The sequence below is a fragment of the Thermothelomyces heterothallicus genome (genome assembly GCF_042370625.1).
Source record: "Thermothelomyces heterothallicus CBS 202.75 unplaced genomic scaffold P884_scaffold_5, whole genome shotgun sequence".
Taxonomy (NCBI): Eukaryota; Fungi; Ascomycota; class Sordariomycetes; order Sordariales; family Chaetomiaceae; genus Thermothelomyces; species Thermothelomyces heterothallicus.
This window is the reverse complement of record NW_027192566.1, coordinates 332,879-358,957: the sequence shown is the minus strand read 5'-3', so window position 1 is coordinate 358,957 and position 26,079 is coordinate 332,879. Positions and strand designations below refer to the sequence as shown.

At 50.6% G+C, this 26,079-nt stretch overlaps 9 protein-coding genes across 9 annotated transcripts; 5 read left to right on the top strand and 4 right to left on the bottom strand.

Moving 5' to 3' along the window:
* Positions 1-1,593: 1,593 nt before the first annotated feature.
* Positions 1,594-3,567, top strand: P884DRAFT_195244 (pyridoxal phosphate-dependent transferase; the record flags this gene model as incomplete). The annotated part of the gene is made up of 3 exons (XM_069437894.1): positions 1,594-1,641; positions 1,733-1,827; positions 1,884-3,567. The coding sequence occupies 3 exons, from the start codon at positions 1,594-1,596 to the stop codon at positions 3,565-3,567; spliced, it is 1,827 nt and encodes a 608-aa protein (XP_069299595.1).
* A 30-nt stretch (positions 3,568-3,597) lies between these two features.
* On the bottom strand, positions 3,598-5,722 carry P884DRAFT_219119 (SPX domain-containing protein). The gene is made up of 4 exons (XM_069439397.1): positions 4,404-5,722; positions 4,185-4,346; positions 3,924-4,061; positions 3,598-3,871 (listed from the first exon to the last, which is right to left on the bottom strand). The coding sequence occupies exons 1-4, from the start codon at positions 5,275-5,277 to the stop codon at positions 3,720-3,722; spliced, it is 1,326 nt and encodes a 441-aa protein (XP_069299594.1). The 5' UTR covers positions 5,278-5,722; the 3' UTR covers positions 3,598-3,719.
* A 360-nt stretch (positions 5,723-6,082) lies between these two features.
* P884DRAFT_283344 (uncharacterized protein) lies at positions 6,083-7,720 on the top strand (the record flags this gene model as incomplete). Its single annotated transcript, XM_069443653.1, has 2 exons — positions 6,083-6,262; positions 6,322-7,720. The coding sequence occupies exons 1-2, from the start codon at positions 6,153-6,155 to the stop codon at positions 7,718-7,720; spliced, it is 1,509 nt and encodes a 502-aa protein (XP_069299593.1). The 5' UTR covers positions 6,083-6,152.
* A 397-nt stretch (positions 7,721-8,117) lies between these two features.
* On the bottom strand, positions 8,118-9,674 carry P884DRAFT_194682 (uncharacterized protein; the record flags this gene model as incomplete). The annotated part of the gene is made up of 4 exons (XM_069437848.1): positions 8,118-8,508; positions 8,566-8,790; positions 8,854-9,022; positions 9,083-9,674. 4 exons carry the CDS (start codon positions 9,672-9,674, stop codon positions 8,118-8,120), a joined length of 1,377 nt encoding a protein of 458 aa, XP_069299592.1.
* An 859-nt stretch (positions 9,675-10,533) lies between these two features.
* P884DRAFT_219111 (uncharacterized protein) lies at positions 10,534-12,941 on the top strand. Its single transcript, XM_069439396.1, has 3 exons — positions 10,534-10,857; positions 10,910-12,410; positions 12,461-12,941. Exons 1-3 carry the CDS (start codon positions 10,731-10,733, stop codon positions 12,933-12,935), a joined length of 2,103 nt encoding a protein of 700 aa, XP_069299591.1. The 5' UTR covers positions 10,534-10,730; the 3' UTR covers positions 12,936-12,941.
* Positions 12,942-13,340: 399 nt separating this feature from the next.
* P884DRAFT_290404 (histone H2B-like protein) lies at positions 13,341-14,076 on the bottom strand. Its single transcript, XM_069444056.1, has 3 exons — positions 13,779-14,076; positions 13,614-13,685; positions 13,341-13,559 (listed from the first exon to the last, which is right to left on the bottom strand). The coding sequence occupies exons 1-3, from the start codon at positions 13,939-13,941 to the stop codon at positions 13,381-13,383; spliced, it is 414 nt and encodes a 137-aa protein (XP_069299590.1). The 5' UTR covers positions 13,942-14,076; the 3' UTR covers positions 13,341-13,380.
* A 2,060-nt stretch (positions 14,077-16,136) lies between these two features.
* Positions 16,137-16,710, top strand: P884DRAFT_195014 (histone H2A-like protein; the record flags this gene model as incomplete). Its single annotated transcript, XM_069437878.1, has 3 exons — positions 16,137-16,192; positions 16,309-16,601; positions 16,655-16,710. The coding sequence occupies 3 exons, from the start codon at positions 16,137-16,139 to the stop codon at positions 16,708-16,710; spliced, it is 405 nt and encodes a 134-aa protein (XP_069299589.1).
* A 171-nt stretch (positions 16,711-16,881) lies between these two features.
* On the bottom strand, positions 16,882-17,951 carry P884DRAFT_238687 (uncharacterized protein). The gene is made up of 5 exons (XM_069440101.1): positions 17,626-17,951; positions 17,432-17,564; positions 17,283-17,361; positions 17,180-17,221; positions 16,882-17,125 (listed from the first exon to the last, which is right to left on the bottom strand). Exons 1-5 carry the CDS (start codon positions 17,646-17,648, stop codon positions 17,103-17,105), a joined length of 300 nt encoding a protein of 99 aa, XP_069299588.1. The 5' UTR covers positions 17,649-17,951; the 3' UTR covers positions 16,882-17,102.
* Positions 17,952-18,442: 491 nt separating this feature from the next.
* P884DRAFT_194435 (uncharacterized protein) lies at positions 18,443-19,912 on the top strand (the record flags this gene model as incomplete). Its single annotated transcript, XM_069437833.1, has 4 exons — positions 18,443-18,685; positions 18,748-19,104; positions 19,165-19,557; positions 19,616-19,912. The coding sequence occupies 4 exons, from the start codon at positions 18,443-18,445 to the stop codon at positions 19,910-19,912; spliced, it is 1,290 nt and encodes a 429-aa protein (XP_069299587.1).
* Positions 19,913-26,079: the final 6,167 nt, after the last annotated feature.

Below are 26,079 nucleotides of genomic sequence, written 5' to 3'. Positions count from 1 at the left end.
TTTTTTTTTTTTTTTTTTGATGTCAGTGGTATTGTGGTTGTGACTGCTGCTGCTTTTCTGGGGAAATAAAGAGGGAAAAGGAGGTCAGAGGAAGAATCAGGATTGCTGGAGGTCATTGTCTTTATGGATACCAGTAATGGTTCACAGCACATGGTGTTACGCGGCGAGAGAGAAATGGCTATGACAGAGCAATCTGTGGTCACCGTTGGGCGGTGGTTTTGCTGCCCCTTTCTCTGGATACCTTGGACTTTCCAAAGTTTGGTTTGGTAATTGGTTCAGTTGTGGCTTGCGAAACTCAGGGCTTTTCCTGATTGTTGATGGGGCCATCTACCCAACGAGAGCGGCTAGAAGGGATGAAGGGATGAGGAACAGAAGTGCTTGATGGAACGGACAATTGAAGAGACCGCCAGGCTTCCGTGCAGATCACAGGTGCGAACTGTCCTGTAAATATAACACACGTACATATCCAGTACACACCATGTGCATGACTAACAATGCTCTCTCCCGGTCGTAGCGAGACCGCTGGCGAGGGCTGGCCTGGGTTCAGGGGGTCTAGGTCTTCCAGGCACTTACTCCCCGACTTCCTGACGAGTTCGCGACGAACGCACTGAGAGTCTAGCGGCTCGTAAGCAGCTCGTATCCAGCCAAACCCCCACGTTTCAAGACACTTCTTGCATGGCTGCTTACGGAAAGACCTGGCACTGCTCCGTATAGTTGGTACTCGAAGGTGCGTCGGCTTCTGCATGTCGACTCTGCACAAGTAGTTCCGGATGCATGGCGTCCCAGAGGGGCAACACCCAACCCCGCCCCGCCTCTGTCAAGAGGCACTAGCACGAATTAGTCACTACCTACCCACACACCACTCAGTCAGTGAACCTCGTCGAGTGGGGGGTGAAAAGCGCCAGCGGAACCTGCTGCGGATAGGTACCAAGCTATAGCCCAGCCGATCTGAAAGCATCGATCCAACCACAACAGCTTAGCATTGGGATGTGCTTGGCAAGTCAACTTGCAGTCTGTAGTCATCGCGTCCAAACAAACATTTGTCAAAGCAGGATTCGCATTATATGAATTTTGCACACACCGCGTCTCGTTGGTGCAGCGCAAGGTTTACGTTTAACCCGCTGGTTGGAACCGGCAGGTTTTCCCCATATTTTTGTCCACCAGCAAGCCTCTCCATCCACCTCCGATGGTCGGAATGTTTTTCTTGATCTGCCGGCATGTCGCCCCCTTCATTCCGTTCACCGTTCACCCGTGCAACGTGAGTGTCACAGCAACTAGCGAAGAACGTGGGCGTGTGGCGGCAGCACTGAACGGCCCCTGGTGACTCCGTACTCGTAACGGCTTTTGAATTTGAGGCAGCTGTCTTCTTGAACAATTTCTCTCCCTATTGGTACCGGATCCAGCCACCGGGCAGCTGAGGCAAAGTATATACAGGATAGGGTGCAGTAAGCCGATTAAAAGAGACCCGCTCTCAGAACGCACTCCTCTCGGACAGCACCGCGCTGCTCCTCTGTTAGACCTTCTGCAACACCGGAAGAGAAGAGAACGTGGAGACATCCAAACCAGATTCCAGACTCTACACAGTTCCCAACGATGACCGACTTCGAGCTCGGGGCATCGATCCCCCCGCACACAGCCCATGTAAGCAAGTCCCAAGCTCCTTGACTCCTGGAACAGACAGCCAAGCCAGGTGTGCATGTAGCAACCCGATCAGCTAACAAGAGTCACCTAGGCTGTGAGCGTTTCCTTGCCAACATGGGAGTCGAACATTGGCTACGAAAAGGGCGAGGACTGGGTTGTTGACCGGATGTCGACTGGCTATCCACGGTTTGTCGCTGCCGAGCCACCTCTCACATCAAATTTTGCTGCTGACCCTCGTCCAGATTCTTCATCCACCGGAGCATCCAGGCCTTCGCTGCGGACATTGTGGCAAGATTTGGCCCCAAGGACGCCAAGGCCTTCTTGTTCCCGACCCGCCGGATCGCTGCTCGCTGTTTGGCCTTTGTCAGGGCACATGCCCCTCCCCCGGTGGCGGCCTCGCTCGACACCGTCCATCTCGTCCTGGACACGTCAACGTCGGCCTCCGAGGCTTTGACGCCTCTTTCTCCGGCCATTTCCGCAGTGCTGTGTTCCCAGGAAGGCTTTCCCTACGTCAAGCAGTTCTGGCAGCACACAGGCGACGGCGTGTCGAGCCGTAGGGCCGAGTTCTGCCACGCCCTATTCAAGGACGGCCTGCTTCGCCCCGATGATGGACTCACAACTCCGCCCCCTATGAGTCCCAAACCATGCAGGGGTCCCAAACGCTACCAGCGGCCGGCGACGGTCAACACGACAAAAGCGACCCCCTCGCCGAAACCTGGTCCGAATGGTGACCCGACCACTGGCCCCGATGTCCAGGAGACCTCGCGGTTTCTGGAGGAGCGCTTCGGTAGGAACCTCGATGTCACCTTCTTTCAACCCGCCAAGTCGGCCATCAAGAGGAGGATCGCGGGTGCCCTTAGAAGCGACGGCGAGCTCACCGTCTCCCCACCCCCGGAACGCGAGATGGAGTCCAATTCTCGCGGGGTCGTCAACCTCAGAGAGGACGACGTCTATCTGTTTCCCTGCGGAATGAGTGCCATCTTCAACTCCCACCGCGCCCTGCTCGGGGTGCGCGGCAACATGAAGAGTGTCAACTTCGGCTTCCCCTACGTGGACACCTTCAAGATCCTCCAGAAATTTGGCCCTGGTGCCGTCTTTTACGGCCGCGGGGCCGAATCAGAGCTTGACGACTTCGAAAAGCTTCTAGAGGGCGGCGAGAAATTCCTTGCCCTCTTTTGCGAGTTCCCCGGCAACCCCCTTCTGACGTGCCCCAACCTGCGCCGCATCCGGCAGCTCGCCGACAAGTACGACTTCGCCGTCGTCGTGGACGAGACTATCGGCACCTTTGCCAACGTCAACGTGCTGCCCTTTGCCGACATCGTCGTAAGCAGCCTGACCAAAATCTTCTCGGGCGACTGCAACGTCATGGGGGGCAGCGCCATCTTCAACCCAAACAGCCGCTACTACGCGGCCCTAAAAGAGTGGGCACGCACCGAGTACGAGGACACGTACTGGCCCGAAGACGTCATGTTCATGGAGCGCAACAGCCGTGACTTTGTCTCGCGCATCGACAGAATTAACGCCAACGCTGAGGCCATCTGCGACGTGCTGAGGGAGAGCCCGCTTGTCAAGAGCCTGTTCTACCCCAAGTTCAATGACTCCGCGGCCAACTACGAGGCATGCAAGCTGCCCAGCGGTGGCTATGGTGGCCTGCTATCCGTCGTTTTCCATCGGCACGAGCAGGCTGTCGCTTTCTATGACGCTGTTCAGACGGCCAAGGGCCCGAGTCTGGGCACCAACTTCACTCTCACATCACCCTACGTGCTGTTGGCGCATTACCAGGAGCTTGATTGGGCTGAAAAGTTCGGGGTCGAACGCGACTTGATCCGGATTAGCGTTGGTCTTGAGGAGCCGGAGCACATCGTGAACGTGTTCAAAGCGGCGCTAAGAGCGGCAGAAGAGAGCGCTAAAACACGGGGGTCCTGATGGTTACGAGAAAGATTAGGGAATTATTTTGCTACTTGTTTCTCGCCCGGTCGGTGTCTTGTTCGTGATCTTTTGCGCCTGCTTGTCATAAATCGCAACCCCCCTTCCACCCCACCCCAAACCTCTTTCCACACCAACAACAGTCACGACGCTCACATCACCACACATTGGGGTGGCTCCTCGCCCACGTAGACGTCACCCAGTAATTCTCTGCGTCGTTCTAGTTCATTGTATGCTTGCTTCTCCCTGGTCTCTTTGGGAAACCACCACTCAAGGTATCGCACAAGTTGTTCATCAATGTGGGCTAGCCGTAAAGGTTAGCAGATATTAAAGGCAGAGTGACCAATGACACTTACTCTCGTTTGCGCGCTGAATCACGTCGGCTCGGCAGAGGGGACAATACCGCTTATTCTGGTTCTGCATCTTGATCATGCAGCGGATACAGAACAAGTGCGTGCAATCCAGTCGGATGGGCAGCCAACAGATACAGAGACCTAAGCGTAAAGCGTTAGCATAAAAGCGGATGTAAGGCGCCACGACCCTTTGTGCTCCCCGGGAGACATGATCTTTGAGAGGAAGAGGGGGAAGGAAAGGGGGAGGCTGGGCGGAGGGCTCACATATTGTGCACGTGTAATCAACCACTTGTGGAACTTGGTTCACTACTTCGCGAGCCAGCTGGGCGCACACGTCCTTGGAGATTGCCTCAGATATGAACTGGGCATGGTACATCATTTTGGGAAACGTCCTCTTCACACCCAAAGAAGTCCGCTTGTCAAATTCTGGGGAGCAGGTGAGTAACAGGACACACAATGTCCGCGGAGTAGGTTCGCGCTCACTCTTGATGATCTTTGTAATTGCCGTCTGGTTCAACTCCTGGAACTGCAAGTTCTGCAGCAGCGTTGCGTTCAGGGCCAAGAAATGGGCATACGCAGTAGCGCTCGACGCGATCTTGAACTTCTGCAGAAGCTGACGTTTCTTGACCTCTTCTTGGAACCATACAAGCTGCTGCCGTGCTTTCTCGCTCTTGCGCAGCCCACTCGCAGCTTCGCTCGTCGAGAAGAAGACCTGCGCAGCCAGGTAGAGCTCGAAGATCTCGCGCCAGCGGTACAGGTCTGATTTGGAGAACTTCGCGAGTCCCTTGCGTGGCTTTGCTACTTCGGCAATCTCATTTCCCAAAATGCCGATTTTATCGTTCATCAACTGTCGCTCTTTCGCCTGGAGTGTGTCGAGCTCGGTGAGATCGGCCTGTAGGAGGCCAAAAAAACGGGCGTCAGAGCTCAGAGGGATTTCAACCCAACCGTCGTCGTCGTCCTCGTCTTCGTCGTCGCCGCCGCCGCCGCCGAGGAGGACGCTCGCCCCATTTTTGGAAACGTCCAGTTCGGATGAATGGCAGTCGGTACCGTCACTTAGCGTTGTCGAAGTCACCTCGCTTAAGGATTTGGTTTTGGGAACCTGTTCCCCCGAGAGGCGCGGGCGAACAACCAGCTTCGGCCGCAGCAGGTGAAATGCGTCGGTCTCGAGTCGGTATTCGGCATTATGCTCGGTCAGGAGCTGTTGAAGCGTATCGGGGGCATAGCCGTTTGTTATTAGCTCTTCCCGGACTTTCCCCAGGATCTTCTTCAGTTGACGGTAAGGAACGGCCTTCTCTACCCAGTGCTGTGGGTAGCTGTCGGCAGCAAGGGCCTCCTGGAATGCGTGGCCGAACTTCATGGCAACAACAATAAGGGGAACACAAACGACCAGACTGGTGAAAGCCCCGAAAGACGCCTGCGCATGGCGGGAAGCGAGTCCATATACATGAACTACTAGCTTAGAGGTAGAACGAAAATCCGAAAATGGTTCCTGCTGCTTCCCGGGAATATCGTGCAGGAGATTTCCGGCTTAAAGTCGGAGATGGGTCTCTTGAAAAGCTAAATCGGGGAGGGAAACTAGTCGAGCTCAGCGAGGAAATTGATGCTGTCTTCGCACAGGCACCCTAGCACAAGGTGTGGTTAGAGCGCAGACTTCGGTTACCTAACGGTAACAACTCGACAGGGGCCCACAATCCCATCATATGCGGAAGTTCTATCATGGAGGCGTCGAGCCACATGATCAAATAGTTCCCCTCGCCCTCATGGCGTAACCCCTTAGGAAATTTTGCCAGTTTGATGGTTCATTCGCCGCCGTTGTAGTGGCAAAAAGCCGCTTGATCTTCATGTGTGACATGACTTGAAATACATCCAAGTGTCGTGTAACCACGGTACTGTACATACAGTGAAATACACACTTTACATGTAACATACTTGTTTGTGCCATATCCATATGGTGGGGAGGTATGCACGTATGTACTGTATGTACCGAGTACGCATTACATTCTCTGATCCGTACCCACTTGCAAAGCAACCCCGCCCCCTCTCTCGGCCTTCGATGCATTTGACCAGCCCCACAGTAAGAAGCGGCAAGCGCTGCATCAAGCGAAATTCTAGTCCATCTACTTGGTTGGAGAACGCTCCTATCTGGCAGCGACCTCACCACCAAAAAATCGTCGATGTAGATGGTCAACTTCAGTAAAGTAGTTGACAATAAACGCCTCGAATCTCGGAAAGATGGGGGCCGAACAGTCAACTTCTCGGAGCGGCAACACCCAAGTTGCGGTTGAGCGGAAGACGTGCTATTACGAGCTGCTGGGGGTGCCCCGGGAGGCGTCCGATGAGGAGTGAGTAGCTCTAACGTTCAATATCTTAGCATCCGAATGTTGACTGTTATGCTGGATAGGATCCGCCGTGCTTACAAAAAGAAAGCCCTGGAGCTACACCCGGACCGAAATTTTAACGACACTGAGAACGCAACCAGACGCTTTGCCGAAGTTCAAACCGCATATGAGATCTTATCCGATCCCCAGGAACGTGCTTGGTACGATTCCCATCGCGATGCGATCCTCAGCGGCGTGGACAACCTTGCCGGGAGTGCACCCACAGATCCCGGGAGCGGACACACGTCGGCCAACGCAATATTCGCCCTAATGAGCCGATTTAATTCCAGTGTACCGATGGATGACAGCCAGAGAGGCTTCTTCGGGATACTCAACGAGTTCTTTGACCAGCTGGCTGCAGAGGAAAGGGCTGCCTGTGATTGGGCTGGGATTGCACCGACGGATTACCCCCCGTTCGGAAAGGCCACTGACGACTACAATACTGTTGGCAAACGGTTCTATAGCGTGTGGTCAGGCTTCTCAACCAGGAAAACGTTCAGTTGGAGAGACAAATACCGCCTTCAGGACGCTCCCGACCGCCGAATCCGCCGCCTGATGGAGAAGGAAAACAAGAAATTGCGTGAGGAAGGTATCCGGGAATTTAATGACGCCGTTTTGTCTTTGGTTGCCTTTGTGAAAAAGCGGGATCCTCGTTATGTTCCAAACACTCAGTCTGAAGCTGAAAGACAACAAATGCTCCGGAATTCGGCGGCTGCCCAAGCAGCACGGTCGCGTGCCGCGCACCTAGAGAAGCTCGCGGAATACGTCGTCCCGGACTGGGCACAGTCCCGGGATGACGAAGAGGATAACGGCGAGTTTGCGACATCAGAAGAAGAGAACGAGATTGAAGAGATTGAGTGTGTCGTGTGCAACAAGACATTCAAGAGCGAGAAGCAGTTCGAAGCACATGAGAAGAGCAAGAAGCATGTCAAAGCTGTGCAAAAAATACAGCGGCAGATGAAGAAGGAGAACGCTAGTCTTGATCTTGAGGTGTCTGAACCAGTTTCAATGCCGTCCCCCGTTGTCCGTCAGACCATAGAAGACAATAATGGCGCGCCAGACGAAGACACAAGTCCTCAAATGCAACACACGGAAGAAGTGAGAGAAGACTCTCGACTTTCGGCTACTGGAGAAGACACGGACCAAGCGACGCCGTTTTCAGAGACGGAAGATGACGAATACGCACCACGGGCAGCTGTTGAGGAGAGGCTCTTGAACGGGGCCACCGAGAGCAGAAGCCCAGCAAACAAGGAGAGGAGCACGCCTGGCGCCACAGATTCTGTGGCCACAAGCTTAGGTGACCTCACCTTGGATGGCGGGTTGGAAGGAGGCAAAAAGATGGGCAAAGCCAAATTGAAACGGGAAAAGAAAGCAGCCCGATTAGCAGCCGCAGCCGGCTCATCCGGCTCTGTAAGTCATTGAACCATGTTCCCAAACATACACAAGCAGGGCTCCGACGATTAACGCAAAGAAACAGCATACGTGTGCTGGATGCAAGGCTAGCTTCCCATCTCGGTCTAAGCTCTTCGACCATATTCGGGAAAATCCCAAGCATGCAGCTCCTCTCCCTGCCTCTAATGCCATGGCGGGCAAGAAGAAGCGCCGTTAAGACGTCCGTTCAGTAGCATGACGCCTAGAAAACTTCCCTTCCTCGAGGCACGACTGAACATACACTGCTAGAACCACCAGTGTGGTTAAGCATCGTCAATCAAGCCGAGGATTGGCAATGGCGCGCAACCGAAGACCGGTGGGTAGCTTGGGCCGATGATATGTTTCTTCATGGGTTCTTAACCCACGATTGGCTCGGGCATCCCAAAACCTATGCTTCAAGCACCGTGTCGTCGTCGTCGTCGTCGTCGCTCAGTGTCTGCACTTCTTCGATGGCCTCCGCTCGAGCCGAGCCCATATCCCGTGTAGGATCGCGAGGCGAGACGGTGATGATGGACTTCCCTTGCACGTGCTTCACTGCACTCTTCCACATGTCCCAGTCATCCTCGTCTTTGACTAGGAATCCGATCAACATGCTTGGGTCCATATCCTCAACATGGAGACGGCGTAGTCGCCTAGTGTGGCAGGAATCCAGTTCCTCCGACGTATAGTCATCAGGATTCTCGCGGTACGGTAGTTTCGGTCTAGGGTGATGAGGGTCAAGATAAAAGAGCCATTGTCCCTGAACTCCGACAAAGTAGTGCGATGATGCAGGGCGACCTCTGAAACATGTCAGCAAGCAAATCAAGACTGAAATAGGAGTGGAGAAAGCACCTCACCCTGCAATTCCAATAGACTGCTCCATCTGCAGAGTAGAAATCAAAGCCTCCACATATACTTGGTTGATCTTGTCAATACCCAACCTTGTGCATACCAAGATCAGAGTTGGGTGGAAAGTCTCGCCGTCGGGCTTGGCCGTGGCCATGAAGCTGTCCTCATAGACATCAGGAAGATCACCCGTGGAGTAAACCCGCAAGGAGGACTCGTGTTTGTTTGCTAATGCTCTACAAAATATTAGCCATGGCGTGGTTCCCGCATCTCAAGCGAGTCAGCACGAGGTGACATACTGGATGCAGCGTGCTGTTGCCGACGGTCCGAACCATTCTCCGGGATATTTACCACATGCCAGTTCTCCATGTTTGACGAAATTATGCAATGAGTATGGGGCGCGGGAGTCGTCGGCAAATAACGCCAATATGGGGCGCTCAGCATCAGGATCTGTCATTCGCCTCCAGTCTGCGAATCCACCGTTAGAACCAGTCTTCAGGTAAGGGAATGACTGGTAGATTAGCTCACCGCGTCCCAGCCTTGAAATCAACAACGCGTTTGCCAACAGGCTTTGACCCGATCTGATCATACAACCCCATCCTGTATCTGATGTAAACCCTGTCTGATCCCCCAATGACGTCTTAAGGCGCATTGCGATTGAGAAAGACGAGGTTGCTCTCGGATCAGCAGACCTGGGTATCAGCTCGAATCCAGTCCGGTAAGTCATCCATATTCGAGATTCGAAGTCATCCAAGAAGGCGGGTGGCCAACCGCTGTCTCCGCTAGACTCTTCGTATGCGAGTGACGAATCGAGGCTGCTGGCGAGCGAATCTGGTGGTGTATTGGGTGATTGTTGGGTAGTTGCTCCCCGCCGCACAACTGAGGGCGCCGACGCCGCTTTTGTACCTATTTTATCTGTTGCGGGGTCTGCGGGAGGTGTACTCGCAACGAGAGACTGAGGTGCTCCCGACGCCTTCGGACCGAGTATGTATGCGCGGCCTAAACACCAGGCCGGTTCGTTCGAGTTCCGGTCGTTGATAGGCTCCGGGTCCCAAATCTTCTGCAGAATGCGACGACTTACACGGCTGACTTCTGCGCCGGCCGCTATAGCAGCCTCCATGGCATTCACTAGCTTGGGGGACGTGCTGGAGACGGCGAACTGCCAGCTGCTGTTGTTGCCTTGCCGCTGAGAGGTCATGAGAAGCAGTGCTTTCCAACCGACAAGCCACAAGCGGAGTGATAATCACAGGAAGCCGTCAAACCAGCGCTTTTGCTATGCCGTTTGTGAAACAGCGCAGGCAGAATCGTTCTGTGATGTACGGAGTACTCGCGGCGCAGATGTTCCTGGCAAGGCGACCGCCGCGTTGAAGGGCCGTATTCGCCGTGGGCGTCAATAACTGTTGAATGTTCAATTCTTAGGCAAGGACACCACGACTCCTAGTTGGTTGATGTACCCCGAAAGGTTGTAGAGGGCTCAGGAGAACGCGTTTCAAAAAGAGAAGGTCATAGAGCTGGCTGCGTGCAGATGTTAAGTTCTAGAGGCCGAGTCCACCGGTGTATGTCATATGCCCCAGGGCCCCACCTCTCCCATCAAGGCGGCCGTTATCCGCACGTCAATCATGCAGCAGTCTGCTTTCGACGATGCCTGTTTTGGTTAGTGCAATGTTCAAATAATAGTGTGCGAGTTGGTGTAAACCACCCACCACGACAACACAAACTTGCAGAACTGCGCTGTTGCCATGTGAAACTTGATAGAACGCTAGGCAAGGAAGATGGAAGGTACGACACAGGAAATAAGAGAGCCTCGTACGCAGTAACGACCCGGCTCTATTCCTGCGCCGCTAGTTATGGGCATGTGATAATCTGTCCGCAATTTTCAACCCTAACCCGTAGGTACTAAGTGGAGTGTGTCTGTGGCTCTTTCGGCCGACGACATCCCTTCAGGCTGCCGCGGGTCGAAAACTTCCCGACTTAACCACCACAAACGGCCTCACCTCAATGAGGCCATTTCCACGACGTTGCCTTATTGAAAATTGATTGAGTACGATTATTGCCCTACGCTGAAAACGACGCACTCCCACAAGAAGACCGCGATTGAGGAATTTTGTTGGCTATTTCTCGGTCCAAGCGGAACCATTCGTGGTTCTCTATATGGTGTTAAAGGTTCACCGGTACCATGCCGCCGAGAAGAGGCAGATGGTCTTTACCCAGCGCCAAAGCCTCGCAGGGTCGGCTGGCGGCACCTCGGGGCAAGCTGCCAGGCTTCGTCCCTGCAACTCCCAATGCTAGCTCCCAGTCAAACGGTATTCAAGGTTCCTTCGTTGCCGAGGAGCCACGGTTTCTGACCTCAGATAGGGTTCTCAATGAGAGATGAGGCTAAACACACCGCATCCCATCAGGCCTTTTCAGCCTGGGCGTCGGAAGATGCCAAACTAAGGCAGAAGCCTGTGACATTCGTGAGCGCCGGGTACATCGAGCCTCTTAAAGAAAGATTGCTCTCTGAGGATCCACCTGGGCTCAGCATGCCTGGGAGATCTTCTGTGGGTGTCATTGATGATGTTGAGGGCTCCGGTCAGCTGCAGGATGCTACCAACCCCGATGATGCTGAGGATATTGCGGCAGGGCCCATCGAAGAAACAGCCGTTGACATCGTTGGTCAGATATCTCTCAGCACCGAGTTCGCCACGAAATCGGCAGGTAGCTTGGACCAACCGTCGATAAGCGAAGGTGGCGAAACAAAAGAGTTGTTCTTCTTTGATCTCGCAGAGAATGAGCCAACAATTGATCCCTCTATCACTCCGCCGAAGATTGCGAGTCCGAGGTCCTCATCCGCCGAATCTGACTCGAGCGAGGAGATCATCCTTTTCAAAGGTCGTACTGCTAATAGTCAGAGGCCCCTCTTGGGGAATGAGAATTTTCCTAGGGCTACTCCCGTCCCCCCGGAGGAGCACAATCAACATAATTCGGAGGTGATATTGAGTCGTTTCGAGAAAGGAAATGCTCAGAACACCAGGCCTCCAAGCCAAGGATCTCAGAAGCGTTCAAAGGCCCGGCGCAGACGTTTGCAGGCTCTCAAAGCAATGAAAGACGCTGAGGAGGATGCGATATTGGCAGATTACGTTGCTAATATGGTCGCAAATTCTGACGATGACCTCCTCGCGAACCAGATTCAGCCACTAACTTGCCATCGGGATCTTGGTGACGACGATGATGCGATTGATTTCGGCGTCACAGAAGAAAAGTCACCCAAGGGCGACAATCCACTGGATGAAGTTGAAGAAGAGTTTGCGGAATCGGACGCCAGCGATACCGGTGTGGTCGACTTCGTAGAGAGCGATGACGATCACGACACGGACGCGGATACAAAGGATGAGGCTCTTGCCCGTCTCTTTTCCGAGCAGGAAGAGCTGGGGGTGGGTAGCGATGATTTGCTCCTCCTTACCAGCGCCTTTGCAAATACGGGCACCAGAAAATCGAAGGAGAAACGCGTCCTCAAGGCAAACTCCGGTCGGGCACCACGCGAACCCCCCAGCGCTACCCAAGTTGCCGACGCCTTCGATTGTCTTGATCTCGCTGACTGGGGTTATCTCAGCGGGCGGACGCGCAAGCGACGCAGCAAGCAGCCACCTAACTTCAATGTTTCTGACTCAGAAATTGAGGCAGCTCTGAAGACTGCCTGGCAGCGAGATCGAGAGAGGAAGAAAAGCCGCAAACAAGAGCGCGAGACCCTTCGGTCCCAAGGCTTGTTGGGTAAAGAAGCAGGCCCTGACGACCTGCGCGTCAAATACCTATCCGGGATGAGGTTGGACGATATCAAACTCGAACTTACATCATTCCTTGTCGGATCCGCGGAACGGTAAGTAGGCTACCTTGAAAGACGGCAACGTGAAATCTAACGGAGTTCAGCCTCGAGTTCCCGCCGCTCGATAAACATGCGCGCAAGGTACTCCACGAGCTTGCAAGTAAGTTCGACATCAAGTCACAGTCCACCGGCAAGGGTGATCAGCGCCGTCCCGTGCTATATCGGACGAACCGAACGGTCCGGTACGCATCGACCCGATTCGAAGATGCAGCGCGCCACGTGGATCAAATGGCGTCGCGTATCCATCGCAAATACTTCCACCGCGTCGACGTTAAGGTCCAGAAAACTGGCTCGACCCGAAACACAGGTGGGAGCAGATCTGGACATAAGGCACTGACCTTCCGGGAGGGAGAAATCGTGGGCGCTTCTGTTCCGGAGCTTGGACGGGAGAATAAAGGACGCGCGATGCTGGAGAAGATGGGCTGGAGCAAGGGGATGGCCTTAGGCGCATCGGACAACCAGGGCATCCTGGAGCCAGTGGCGCAGATTATGAAACGCTCGAAAGCTGGCCTTGGTTAAGACATCTCTAGGACTAGTTTTAAGAGGTATAATGTGTTCAACATCAAGCACGCCAACCCCGTTTGTGGTCAACATCTCAGCCCATCGCCATTCCACTCCAGAGCTACAGTGCAAGGATCGCAATGACATGCAGTTTGCGCTATACTCGTGACACTCGCACCTTCCGCGCTTATGTTCAAGTTTATTAATACGCACAAAGGAATTTGATATTGATCATATGCACGAGTTCATTTCGCCCAAAACCCTGATGTCAAGGCAGGTATTGTACAACCGCAAACCCCGTAACCGTGAAAAGCATTGCCCCCAAAAAAGCAGACCATCCGTGACGCATTAAGAGACTCCAAGGGGCGCGCGTGCCTTGGCCAGCCTCGTCATGACTCCCAAATGCCAAGCAAACCCTGTGCCCTAGAAAAAAAAAGAGAAAAGCAAAACCCAACCCGACAGCTTATTTCGTGCTGGACGAGTACTTGGTGACGGCCTTAGTGCCTTCGGAGACGGCGTGCTTGGCCAGCTCACCGGGGAGGATGAGGCGGACAGATGTCTGGATTTCGCGCGACGAGATGGTGGACTTCTTGTTGTAGGCAGCGAGCTTAGAGGCCTCGGTGGCGACGCGCTCGAAGATATCTGGTTGTCATGTCAGAACAATGTTGCCGTGAGGCATATCGGAATGAGACTCACCATTCACGAACGAGTTCAGAATAGACATGGCGCGGTTGGAGATGCCGGTGTCGGGGTGGACCTGCTTGAGGACTTTTAAAAGTCGTCAGCGATCCATTACGCGCGTGGAATGGGGCAAAAAGCACACGACACATGTTGCACGTTCAGTCATGGCGGAAAACTTACCCTTGTAAATGTAGGAGGAGTAGGTCTCCTTGCGAGCCTTGCTCCGCTTCTTCTTGTCGCCCGAGGGCGCGGTCTTCTTGCCAGCATCCTTTTTCTCCGGAGCCTTGGAGGCCACATTGGCGGGGGCCTTCGAGGCGGGCTTTTTGTCAGCCTTAGGGGCCATTGTAAAATGATCTAAGATTCGGTTGACGAAGAATGAGGTGTGACTGAAAGTCGTTGATGGAGCTTGATGTTGTGGACGTGATGCGGGAAAAAGAAGTTGATTGATGGAGGAAGAATCGCAGTTGGCGAGGGGAAGATGGCCTTTTTGTAGCTGGACACGCATGGCAGGAGTGGCGCTGCTGATTTGGGGGAAGCGCGCAAAAAGTGGATCCATTCCGACGGGCAATGTGATTTGGCAAAAAAATACACCGCGCAAGGTGACGCGATGGCCCGAGCGTCATTACACGTCCCAAACCAGCAAACTCGCCTCGAAAGTTGGCCTGGAACCATTTTTGAAAATGGCCCCAGCTTAGCCGTGTACTCTGGAACGTAACTTCATTTTTGGCTCCAACTGAGAATCAGCGTTCCTGTGGCTAGCGTCCGTGCCACGCTCTGCAACTTCAACAGCAAGTGGCTCCTGGATCTCATCCACATAATACAGGAGCCATGAAAGGGCATTGAAAGCTGTTAACATTGCTCAACTCGCGCAGTCCTTACCACGAAAAGAGCATAATTGGGAGCACTACTTCGTAGCGCACAATCAGCTGCTCAAACGTTGCCTACGAGTTACATGGTCCTCGTCCAAAAATGGAAATCGTACTGGGGCCGACACGTTACTTTCAAATCATCAAAGCATGACCAGAGAGTGGGTAAAGATATGATGCATCCATACGATGCGCATGTCGGGCGCCAGCTTGCAATACTTGTCAGAGAACAACTCAAATGCCTGGAGGCAGAGGTGTGGTCAAGGACGGGGGAGTGTATGAAAGACGATCAGCCTTACGGTTCCCATGACGCTTGATTGGCCCACAGGAGCTGTAACACATCCCCATCCGCTTTCCAAGACATGGGGAAGAGCCACCAGGTCCTGCGGTGACATGTGCACGCATGCGGACAAGAACTACCGGCAGGGCGGGAAGAGCCGCATAAGATGTAATTGATGGCCCAGGATCCGCTTCACGCTACCCCTCCGGGGATAACAACCCCGGTTCTACTCTACAGTAATGATTTCACTCGACCAGGACATATCATCGGTTCGAAGCCCGATTTTGAACGTACATCCCAAGCTATATTCGGGGTAAGATACTGGAAGCGCTGGGCCGGATGACTAGCTATTTCAAGTGCCCAAGAGCCCATCATACCTAATTTGTGGCCTAAGATCTAGCCAAATCATTCATTGGTTACCCAGACTCGACGAACCTGATATTCGAATCCAGGGCAAGTCAAATCGCCGAGTAAGACTTGACAATCCCGGAACCCAAGAACTGCGCAATCTGGGAGCAGGTTTCCGACTAGCATGGAAACACCCCGATGGAAACACATACGGGGATGGGGACTAACGCCGGACAAATCCAAAACCCTGGAGGATTGGGTAACGATGGGAAGTGCGACGGGCACTCAACACTTCGAGTGTTGCAGGACCTTGTCCAGCCAAGCAGAATGACGGAAACCGATGAGCAAACCCGGAATCTGATGATTCTGGATCAGAATCTGTCTTGGGTACCGACGTTGGAGTGAGAGTGTGCAAATTAGCAGGATCAAGCCACTATATTACCTAAATCAGGTCGATCAGTTATCAGCCCTTGCAAACCAAACTTGATGGAGGGAAGAGGTGAAAGCTGTAATTGAGGGAGGAAGCTGAGAATTGGTGGCGGTTGCTTTGCTCAGCCAGGGTGGAGGATGAAAAGAACGCGTTCGAGATTTCGGAGAGCAGGCTGTCCTAGAGCATTATTTTCCCTGGCCTTGAGCAAACCTAAAGCCGGTTTTTTTTTTTTTCCCGTTGGGAGGGAAGTCGCTTTGAATTTGAAGCTTGCGGGCGCAGAGCTCGGCTCCATCAGCATCCAATCAAATGAGCCTGAAGCAGTCCGATATTTTTTTTAACTGGGTGTAATCGCAACCATGCACATAACCGTTTTGGGACTAGCTCCAACAGCTCTGATCAACAACCTGAGAAAGGCGCGAGTGATCCGTGATCCCACACCCTTACGCGAAAACTACTTAACTCCCACCTCCCCCACCGTGGGTCAACTTCTTCCAACTCCCACTCAACCAACTTCCGTTCTCCCATCAATCACTGCATTCGCGCGTCAAGCTCTTCCTCGCCCTTACACCAACCACAAAACTTTTTTTATCCTTTGACAAGGACCATCAATCAAAATGACTGGCGGCGGCAAGTCCGGTGGCAAGGCGAGCGGTTCCAAGAACGCGCAATCGTAGGTGCCCTTTTCGCGTCATCTACCCGCGCCTTCGTGCAGTTGGGCATGGTTCAGCCTTGAACCCCCCCCAGATGCCCGTTTCGTTGCTCTGGCAGTTGGCTAACTTTTTGTAGTCGTTCATCTAAGGCCGGTCTCGCGTTCCCTGTCGGTCGTGTCCACCGCCTTCTCCGGAAGGGCAACTACGCCCAGCGTGTCGGTGCCGGTGCTCCCGTTTACCTGGCTGCCGTTCTCGAGTATCTTGCCGCTGAAATTCTGGAGCTGGCTGGCAACGCCGCTCGCGACAACAAGAAGACGCGTATCATCCCGCGTCACTTGCAACTCGCTATCAGGAACGATGAGGAGTTGAACAAGCTTCTCGGGCACGTCACCATCGCCCAGGGTGGTGTCCTCCCCAACATCCACCAGAGTACGTTGCCTTACCAGCCGATATTGAATGCGCAAATCTGACTTTGTTTCCAGACCTTCTGCCGAAGAAGACCGGCAAGACCGGCAAGAACTTGTCGCAGGAGCTCTGATTTTCGCGGTTGGGTTCTTTTGCTTTATTTTCTGGTCGGCACGCTGGGTTCATGATATCGGGGTCACGGTTTCGGGTCATTGGTTGCTTTTCGCGCGTGTTTGGGCTGTACATTAATTCCATGATGGGCATGGTCATGGTTATGAATGAGAATATCCTCTGAACATCCAAACCCTGACACAGTTTGCTCGAGTTGATGTCTGCATTGGAAGCGACTTGTTGACGGCACCGAGAGTCTTTGTCGCTTACGAAATTGCATCGCACAGATTACCCAGTAGTGCCATAGGACTCTTTACGATGATAAGTGCATTTGAACCCGGCATCGCACAGACTTTCCCATGCCTTGATATATGCGAATTCCTATGTACGAGAGATTCGTCGCCAAAGAGCCCGTCAAAACTTGAGCTGGGGGGGAGCTGCAAAAGCCTGTCAGCTAATTTGAGTGAGACGCGCAAAGCAAGCCAACTTACGATCCAGGTGGGGCGCCGGGAGGTTTCTCTCGTATTTCGATCCTGCATAACTCTGTTAGTCTCGTAGGCCAGAAGGGAAGGTGATGCCATGAACAATTCGCACCTCCAGGAGCGGTAGGGTGGACGTAGGGGTCCGGGTGTTTCCACTTCTCCAGCAGTTTCTCGGTCTCCTTTAGCAACGCCTGTGCAGTATCCCATGTCAATCTCCTATCATTCGTCGTAATTCTATCAATCAAGAAGGTTGCTGCGCACCCGTTGTAATCTCGGATCGCTGACATCCCGATTCTTCTCGAACAGCGAACGGATATAGAGAGCCTGGCCGCGCCAGAGATGACGCTGTACCGACCAGTCGAGGGCGAGCTTCAACGAGCGGCGGTAGAGCGACCTGGGTTTCTTGTTAGCAACGTCCATTCACCGGCTATCCCCGGTAAGGGCATGGAACTGACAGCGCAGCCTGTCTTGAGGACATGATGGGCGGCGTGTTCTCTGCTATCTCTTAGCGCCCAACGCCCGGTGAATGCAGTGCCCGTAGCAGTTCACCTGGTCGCTCTTGGTTCAATATACCAATTCGCACCCGGACACGGTCGAAAATGCGCTAGCGATGTTGAATGATGTTGAATATGCTTCGGGTTTGTTGCAGCTTCACGGTTCTGGGTCTGCGCTGAGCTCAATTCGCGAAGTGGATTGGTGAGCTCCGGAAGACTTTGAGCCTGAGGCATACATGGTGGGTCTTCGGCCCGCCTCGTCAAGCGATCTTGTCGAGGCCTCAGGCAACAGTCCTGCCGGCGCTTGGGTGAGTTGTGCAAAGTACCTCGCGCCCAGAGAAGCTTGCCCGTTCCATTTCGCCGAGCCACGCGAAAAGCCGTGGACCTTAGTTATTCTTGGCAGGCTACCTACCTATGGCAAAGCTGCTGCAGGCTGAGGTCATCGGGCCAGTGGGCGATGGCGCCGGCAGCGCCGTTCGGGCTGCTTGTGCTCCTTGCAACCCTGCTTCGATTCGAGGCTGGGATTCTGTTTCCGCCAACAGGCTCCTGTAGTTAATTTTTCCTCCCTCTTGTCTGTAAACGGCGCATCAAAACACAACAGTGCCTCGTGCTTCCCTCCTTCTCTTTGTACACAACTAGGTCAATTTGCCTTATCCCCTGTCCAGGAAGTTATCCACGTTGCTGCAGATCCTGAACACCGAAGCCGAGCCATTCCCGCATCCGCCACGAATTCCCGCAACCAATTCTGCCCGGTTCTGACTGCTCAAACGTCGCCATCATGCTCTACCGAGGACTTCGGCTCGCGGCTCGTACCGCTCCTAGATTTTCGCTCTCCAACACGAGCTCAGCACTACGCCAACTCCCTCTGCAATTTCAGCATGTACGGACCTACGCCGATACGATTGTCAAGGTGCCGACGATGGCCGAGTCGATCAGCGAGGGCACCTTGAAACAGTGGAACAAGTCTATTGGCGACTTTGTTGAGCAGGATGAGGAGATTGCAACGATTGAAACGGACAAGGTGTGTAAACACTCTACATTGGCTGCAAGTGCGCATTTGACTCACGTACCACACCATGGCAGATCGATGTTGCCGTGAACGCACCAGAAGCCGGCATCATTAAAGAGTTCTTGGCCAATGAGGAAGACACTGTCACTGTCGGCCAGGATTTGGTGCGCATTGAGCTCGGTGGCGCGCCGTCGGGCGATAAGCCGGCCGCAACGGAGGCCAAAGAGACGCCTAAGGAGACGCCCAAGGAGCTGGCACCCGAGAAACAAACGGAGCAAAAGAAGGCGCCAGAGCCCAAGCCGCAGGAAACGAAGCCGGCTACACCATCTGCCCCAGCGAAGGAAGAGTCGGCTGCGCCGAAGCAGCCGGCCAAACCGGCAAAAGCCACCACCGAAGCTCCTGCCACTCTGGGTAGCCGGGAAGAGAGGAGGGTAGGTCACCCACCAGTGAGGTTTCACGTTTGCCGTACTTTGCGCTGACAGACTTTGAAGGTGAAGATGAACCGGATGCGTCTCCGCATCGCGGAGCGCCTCAAGCAGTCCCAGAATACTGCTGCCTCGCTGACCACATTCAACGAGGTCGACATGTCGGCCCTGATTGAGTTCCGCAATAAGTACAAGGATGAGGTCCTGAAGAAGACGGGCGTGAAGCTGGGCTTCATGAGCGCCTTCTCTCGCGCTTGCGTTCTCGCTATGCGCGATATCCCGGTAGTTAATGCATCAATCGAGGGCCCCAATGGTGGCGACACCATCGTCTATAGGGACTACGTCGATATCAGCGTTGCCGTCGCAACAGAGAAGGGCCTTGTTACCCCCGTTGTACGCAACGTAGAGACCATGGACATGATTGAGATCGAGAAGGCTATTGCCGAGATGGGCAAGAAGGTATGGTCCTACAGCTATGCTTGCTTGCCCCTGGTTTGTGCTGACACTTAGAACGCAGGCTCGTGATGGCAAACTTACGATTGAGGATATGGCTGGCGGTACTTTCACCATCAGTAACGGAGGGGTTTTCGGTTCCCTTATGGGCACTCCTATCATTAACCTGCCACAGAGTGCGGTGCTCGGCCTCCACGCCATCAAGGATCGCCCCGTGGCCGTAAACGGCAAAGTGGAGATCCGCCCAATGATGTACCTTGCCCTCACCTACGATCACCGTCTGCTGGATGGCAGGGAGGCGGTGCAGTTCCTGGTCAAGGTTAAGGAGTACATTGAGGACCCCCGCAAAATGCTCCTCTAGGCCTTGGCTGGGTCGGGTGTTCTCTACGAAATTTGGAGAGGAAAGGGGTGGCAAGATTGGTGTTTGCCCATGAAGGAAGAAGCAGCGGTGACACGGTCGCCTGTGTAATATAAGCTCTTGGAGGACTCCGGTCCTCGTACACTGCATCCTAGTGGCGTTCCAATTGGACTTGGGCATGTCGTTTTGCAATAAGGGCTACCGCCGCTGCTGTCCCGCCGCTGGCATGCCCAACCCGCAAGTCGGGGGGGTGGCGGAACGGCTGGGGTCGGTCATTGCGTTGTATCATTCAGAGTTATTATCATGACATATCCCCTCGCGTCCTATCGACGTCTATGTAGCCAGGGCAGTTGAGGTGAGTAACTGGGAAGTTGATTTTCTATCGGACGGGTCCATCCACGGCCTGGGCGGCTGTAGTCGAGCTAGCTGTCCGTACGCACCTGAATTGCCGTGCCGTGCTGTGCTGGGAAAGTGGGACACGGGTAACTCGACACCGAGTATGAACGACTATCAGTGTCTTCAACCAGTGTAGCCTGGTATGAATACGGAATACCGCGTCCGGTAGACAAACAAATCAAGGACGGCTAGGGTACTATTCCTCAATCTCGTGTCATGTAGCTGCACGTTCCTGTCCCGCTTCCCGCCAACCATCATAGGCCTCGAAAACCTAGGTGAAACGTACCTTAGGGCAGCTTTGGTTGTCTCGTTTCCCATCTTGTTTCGCCTGTTGTTGGCAGAGACCAACCGCTCGATGGAGTCCTGGCCAGACACTGGAGGGCAAACGCAGGGAGCCCGGACTCTACAAGGAACCTAGAAACCCGAAGCCGCATAAAAAGTCACTGTCCATATGCGTTTTCACGCCGTGGGATTGGCTAGTTAGGTGGGGCTGGCGGCGGCTCCTGGTGATGTGGTGAAATATAGGCCGTATCAGTGCTTACTTAGTGTATCATCCCATCTGAACACGCGCCAGTCATTTCAACCCCTTCTGCTGGAGGCTGCGGACATGACACTACTCTCGATAGGGATTAGATGTCATAGTTCTCCTTTTTCCTCCACCTTGCTTGGCCGACGTGTAAGGAGGAGGTTCCTTTCTAGGAATTTAGCAACCAGGTTCCTATCTGGGGCTCGACTGGACGATCCTTGCCAGGGCAGTCCGCGTAGGTCTGATTTTTCCCAGTGTGTATCCTTTTTGGAACCAGCCCGAACGAAGCTGACCTACCTGCGTAGGGACGTCGAACTGAAACTCAAATCCGCGGGATTGGATCATGATGTTCCAATCCAAGTTTGACGTACCCCCCCCCCCCTTGCATAACCTGCAAATAAGTGTGTAGCTCGGGAATACAAGGACTTTGACAAGGCGTGTGTATAGTCCTATAGTCCTACAGTTGGGACCAGCTGCCACAGGGGAATATCGTCTATTCATGCCACAGCATGGCTCGGTCGGCCATTGTTTGGGAAATGATCTCGACTGCAAAGGGGAAGCGAGGGGCCAAGACCATCAACGTACGATCAGAAACGGATGCTAGCAGATATCAGAGTCGTAAAATTGCAAGAAGCCTGGGTTGGAGCGCGTGAATTCCTCGCCGGGGGCATCAAACGAAGACCTGGCTCCGGAAAGAGAACTGGTGCAAAACCTTGTCACTAGCCACTTATACTTGTAGAACCGAATAAAGAATTAGCTCCATGGCGCCTCTGCTCCCAACATGGATCGAACCTAGGAAGAACGAGGGCTCTGTGACGCTAGATTGCTATATCATTCACCGTCAGATTTACCTTGAAATGTAAAGACGATGTCTGTAGGCTCCTGGGGGACGGCGTAGACATTTGGATCGCGGGCGCAATAATGGGAATGGCCCTCAAACCCCATCGAGGGGCCGGGGTCTTCGGCTGCCTGGGTTGCCGGCGCGCTTTCAATACCGGTAAACTAAGAGCTGCCCCAAGTGACTGAAATATTGTGAGACATGAATGGCGGAAATCACTATCCTCATGTCAAGATACGTGGGAATGCACCCGAACGTGTCAATGGGCTCAATGGAATAATGGCCACATAACACGTGCTTAGACCAGTCGCTCGAATGTCCTGTTAATCGTTGCTAACTATATGACGAGCAGAAAGAACACCGGTTATGGGTACAACACAAGAGGAAAACAAAAGAAGGCCAAAATTTTCCCGTGGTAGGTCAGAGCCTAGGGGCGGAAGGGGCAGGCGCTAGTTAGAAACGGTATTTCACGTTACGCATGATCACCGAAAGCGCGAGGTAACCAAGCATACAATCAGAAGTACTAAATATACAGGAATAACCCCCAGCGTATATAGCAGGTGAGCTCAAAGTCTTATGACCGAGGCTGGGAACTGCCCTCGGGTATGAAACATATTGAACGTAACAACCAGGACCAGGAACGTCGAGAACCTCACGACCGGACCGATAGTGTGGTTGACATACAGACGAGGAACTCCATCAAGGGGGCGCTCAAGACCGCCATATTACCCGGGCGCCTGGTTGACAACCAGACAATTCAAGGGTTCGGCCAGAACGTCGAAGTCAGCAATGGCGACAAAACTTAGGTGCCAATCGGGATCCTGGCCTCGAGAGGATGCACTCTGTGAATTAATCAGTAGACGGGATGGGACACAAAGTTATAGGCTGGTAGGGTAGGTCAAGGCAGGGCCTGGGGAGATGAACAAGAATGCTATGTTCTAGGTAGTATTGAGTATATATCTACTGTGACTGTAGACGCCGACCCTGCTGAGGTCTCTCTCATTCTATCTTATGTCGATAGGTATCAGGGTGGCCTACGACTAGGCTAATTGTCAAGAAAGATAGCACTATTATGGAGACCCCTCGAAGAGGGTTCGAATTAGTAATGAGAGCAGTAAGAGTCAATTGTTCTAGGACTAGCAGATTACCCTTCTGTATCCCCGTAGAATGATCCTTGGGGAGAAAAACATCCCTTTTGGATCTATAGACTAATAGATACATTTTATACCCCGAACCGGCTATTCTCCTTTTCCGAGGCCGTGCCTATTAGTGAAACAGTATCATTCTAGGAGACTAGTATAGACTTATTAGTAAGCATAGGCCTATATATTATAGTTAGCTTATATTTATAATAATAGGATAGCCCTATATCTATAGTATCTTACCTATATTATTAATAGTTACCAAAGGTAGTAGTAAGCTCTAGGAGCATTATAGATAGTCTCTATAGTAGGTAGCTATACAGAAGGAAAAGTGCCTTATTAAACTATATACAAAGGAGACAAAAACGAGTGATATTTATAGATAAAGGAACTAGCTAATGCGTTAAACAGCCTTATATAACTATAATATACGTATAGCTAATACTTTTAGAAGCTCTATAGCTTTTGATACACCCCCTAGTTAAACGCGGTAGTCGTTTAACTACGCTTTATAGTGATACTATTCCTAGTGTTATATCCTTTGTCATTTATACCTCGATAGCTCCTTTAGGAGGCCTACCTTCTACATTTAGAAGTCTAAAAGAGCCGAGTATAGTTACGCGATTCCTTTAAAGCTACAATAGTTTGAATATAGCTATTATAACTATAGTAGTAATAGTATTAATAGTATTAATTGTAATAACTATAAAATAACACCTTCTATATTTATATCTACAGATGACTTATTATCTATACCTATCACGAATAATATAGCTTTAGCTAATCTAGGTAACGCTTCTATAGCTACTTTGAGCTCGGCTATAGTAGCTAGCAGGCTAGCTCCTACTCCTGTTACACCTAAGAAGCGTAAGTACGTTAAAGGGTCTACCCTATAAGTACTTCTTTGTTCTATGGCTAGTATTGTAGTACTCTAGCGATTCTAGTAAATCTAGCGTTTTTAAGCAATTTCGCGTAGTTTGGTTTCTTCTAGTTAATAATAGCAACTCTATTATAGTTTCAAGCGCTCTACCTATCGTATTAAGATCGTTCGAGCTAATAGAATATAGTAACATTAAAGTTAACAAGCTTTATAAGGTGCCCTATAGAATATATATATAGTTGACTCTAGTAGGATGTTCCTTTAGCAAATGTTACAATTATTCCGGTACTAGCTCCTACTATTATTATTATACCTATAGTTACTATAAGTATAAGGATATATATACTGATTGCCTATATGTCTAATAGCTCTTGTAATACTTATACTAATTAAAATAGTCCTACCTCTTATATTAGGTTGGCAAAGGATTTGACAAAGGCTCTACTAGATAGTGCTAAGGCTTCTATAAGTTCCTAGATCCCCTACCCCTGACATATAGGCAAGCTGCTAATAGTTATATATAGGATCTTAAGAAGTTATATATAGTTCTTTAGAATGACCTTAAGCGTGCTGGTGTCTCCCCTAAGCAAGTTAAGGACAATATAGAGGAGTACAAGCTTAATAAGGTTAAACTCGCGTATTTTATAAAGATTACCTACTATGTTTACGATATCTTCTACTAATTAGGAAAGATCAAGGAGGGTTATAATACTTGTTTTAACGTATCTAATAATACGTTAGGCACTATATCGTTACCTAGTAAGGATAAAGGCAAGGGTAAGGCTATTAATCCTAGTAATAGCTAATAATAGTAGAAGGTTATATAGATATATCTAGGAATACTAGGTAGAGTACTAGATAGCATTCTAGGTACTTATATATATACCTTAGTCTATTAAATTCGACTTATTATATTACTCCCCTATTTATATAAGCCTATAACTAATATCTTAAAGATTAAAGAAGGCTCTTTAGTACTTAAAAGCTTATTAGCCAAGTCATTTTGTAAGCCTATATACTAGTATCTGACTAGTTAATAGGTATACCACTTTAAATGTTCCTTTCGTTACTTCCTAGCGTAACTATATATTATAGATATCTATATACTATAGGCAAGTATTAATATATTCGTTCTTAGCTATCATTAGTTATATAGTTTGCTAATTATTATAGTAGATATTCTAGGGTTCCCTAAGCTTAAGATTAATATCCGTAAATAGCTTCTTAAATGATATAGCCTCTCTTGCTATAAGGGAGAGCAGTAGAAGTTTAGCTTTAGTATATGACGTTATAACTATATCCTAGTATAACGCCTTCTATATAATAGGACTACCGAATAGGAAGAAGATATATCCCTATAACGAATACTATATATCTAGATTATCTACGTATAAAGCGTCCCTAGTAATTATAAGCATTAGACTATCTAGCGCTTATTTGCCTCTATACTAGATTAATAGGCAAGAACTCCTAAATAGATATCTTACTACCTACTACGCTTCTAATAAATAGTCTAGTCTTAGGTTAGTTAGGTATTAAGATAGTACTAAATAGGTATATACGATATCTAAATACAATATAACTATATAATATAAGATTGATCTAATAAGCTCTTAATACTCTTTGATCTATATACTAGTAATACTCCCTTTAAATTTCTTAAGTTCTTTATAGCTTAAGGGAGTTAGCTTATATATACTAGGTATATCTAGTCTATATCTTCTCGCTACCTTTCTAATATATTAGTTATAGACTAACTATATCTTATATATAGGTTAGTCTCAAATTACCTTGATCCTAAGAAACCAATTAATATTACCTTGCTTATAAATATTATATCAAGCTTTAATTCCTTCTATTATATACTTAGCTACTATAATATTACTTTTATAGAAGAAGACTAGAAAGTCATTAATATAGAAGACTAGGATAATATACTTATTATAGCTTAGGAATAGGTATTTCTCTTCTCCTAATAGCTCTATCCCAAGTTCTAAAAGCGTTTTATAGAACTCCTTATACTATAAGAGTAGTAAGTCTCTTAAGCCATATAGGGCTCTTTATAGCTCTATATATTTCCCTAGCTACTTAAATCCTTCTAGTAGTTTATAAATAATAGGATCATCTTCTAATTATTTAGCGTTAAAGAACGCTTATACTATATTAAACTACTTAACTTCTAAGTCAAAGTATACTATAATTACTATTATTATATAGAATAACTATATTACTAGAGTAGCTATATATATGTTTTCTACTAAGCTAATATCTTATAGATCTCTTTATATATATATCCTTACCTTATATTTCTCTAAGAAACTATCCTTATCAAACTTATATATAAAGACATATTATTATTATTATTATTAGTCCTATACCGCTATGCTA

Bases quoted from the DNA above. Each gene is read 5' to 3' on its own strand.
- P884DRAFT_219119 (XM_069439397.1), bottom strand. From the start codon at position 5,277: ATGAAGTTCGGCCACGCATTCCAGGAGGCCCTTGCTGCCGACAGCTAC. The intron at 4,062-4,184 runs GTGAGCCCTCCG...CTTTACGCTTAG, and splicing joins TGATTACACGTGCACAATAT to GTCTCTGTATCTGTTGGCTG. The intron at 3,872-3,923 runs GTAAGTGTCATT...CTTTACGGCTAG, and splicing joins GATTCAGCGCGCAAACGAGA to CCCACATTGATGAACAACTT.
- P884DRAFT_219111 (XM_069439396.1), top strand. From the start codon at position 10,731: ATGCCGCCGAGAAGAGGCAGATGGTCTTTACCCAGCGCCAAAGCCTCG. The intron at 10,858-10,909 runs GTATTCAAGGTT...GACCTCAGATAG, and splicing joins TGCTAGCTCCCAGTCAAACG to GGTTCTCAATGAGAGATGAG. The intron at 12,411-12,460 runs GTAAGTAGGCTA...AACGGAGTTCAG, and splicing joins CTTGTCGGATCCGCGGAACG to CCTCGAGTTCCCGCCGCTCG.
- P884DRAFT_290404 (XM_069444056.1), bottom strand. From the start codon at position 13,941: ATGGCCCCTAAGGCTGACAAAAAGCCCGCCTCGAAGGCCCCCGCCAAT. The intron at 13,686-13,778 runs GTAAGTTTTCCG...GACTTTTAAAAG, and splicing joins CTCCTCCTACATTTACAAGG to TCCTCAAGCAGGTCCACCCC. The intron at 13,560-13,613 runs GTGAGTCTCATT...CATGACAACCAG, and splicing joins TCTGAACTCGTTCGTGAATG to ATATCTTCGAGCGCGTCGCC.
- P884DRAFT_238687 (XM_069440101.1), bottom strand. From the start codon at position 17,648: ATGTCCTCAAGACAGGCTGCGCT. The intron at 17,565-17,625 runs GTCAGTTCCATG...CAAGAAACCCAG, and splicing joins TCCTCAAGACAGGCTGCGCT to GTCGCTCTACCGCCGCTCGT. The intron at 17,126-17,179 runs GTAAGTTGGCTT...AGGCTTTTGCAG, and splicing joins CCCGGCGCCCCACCTGGATC to CTCCCCCCCAGCTCAAGTTT.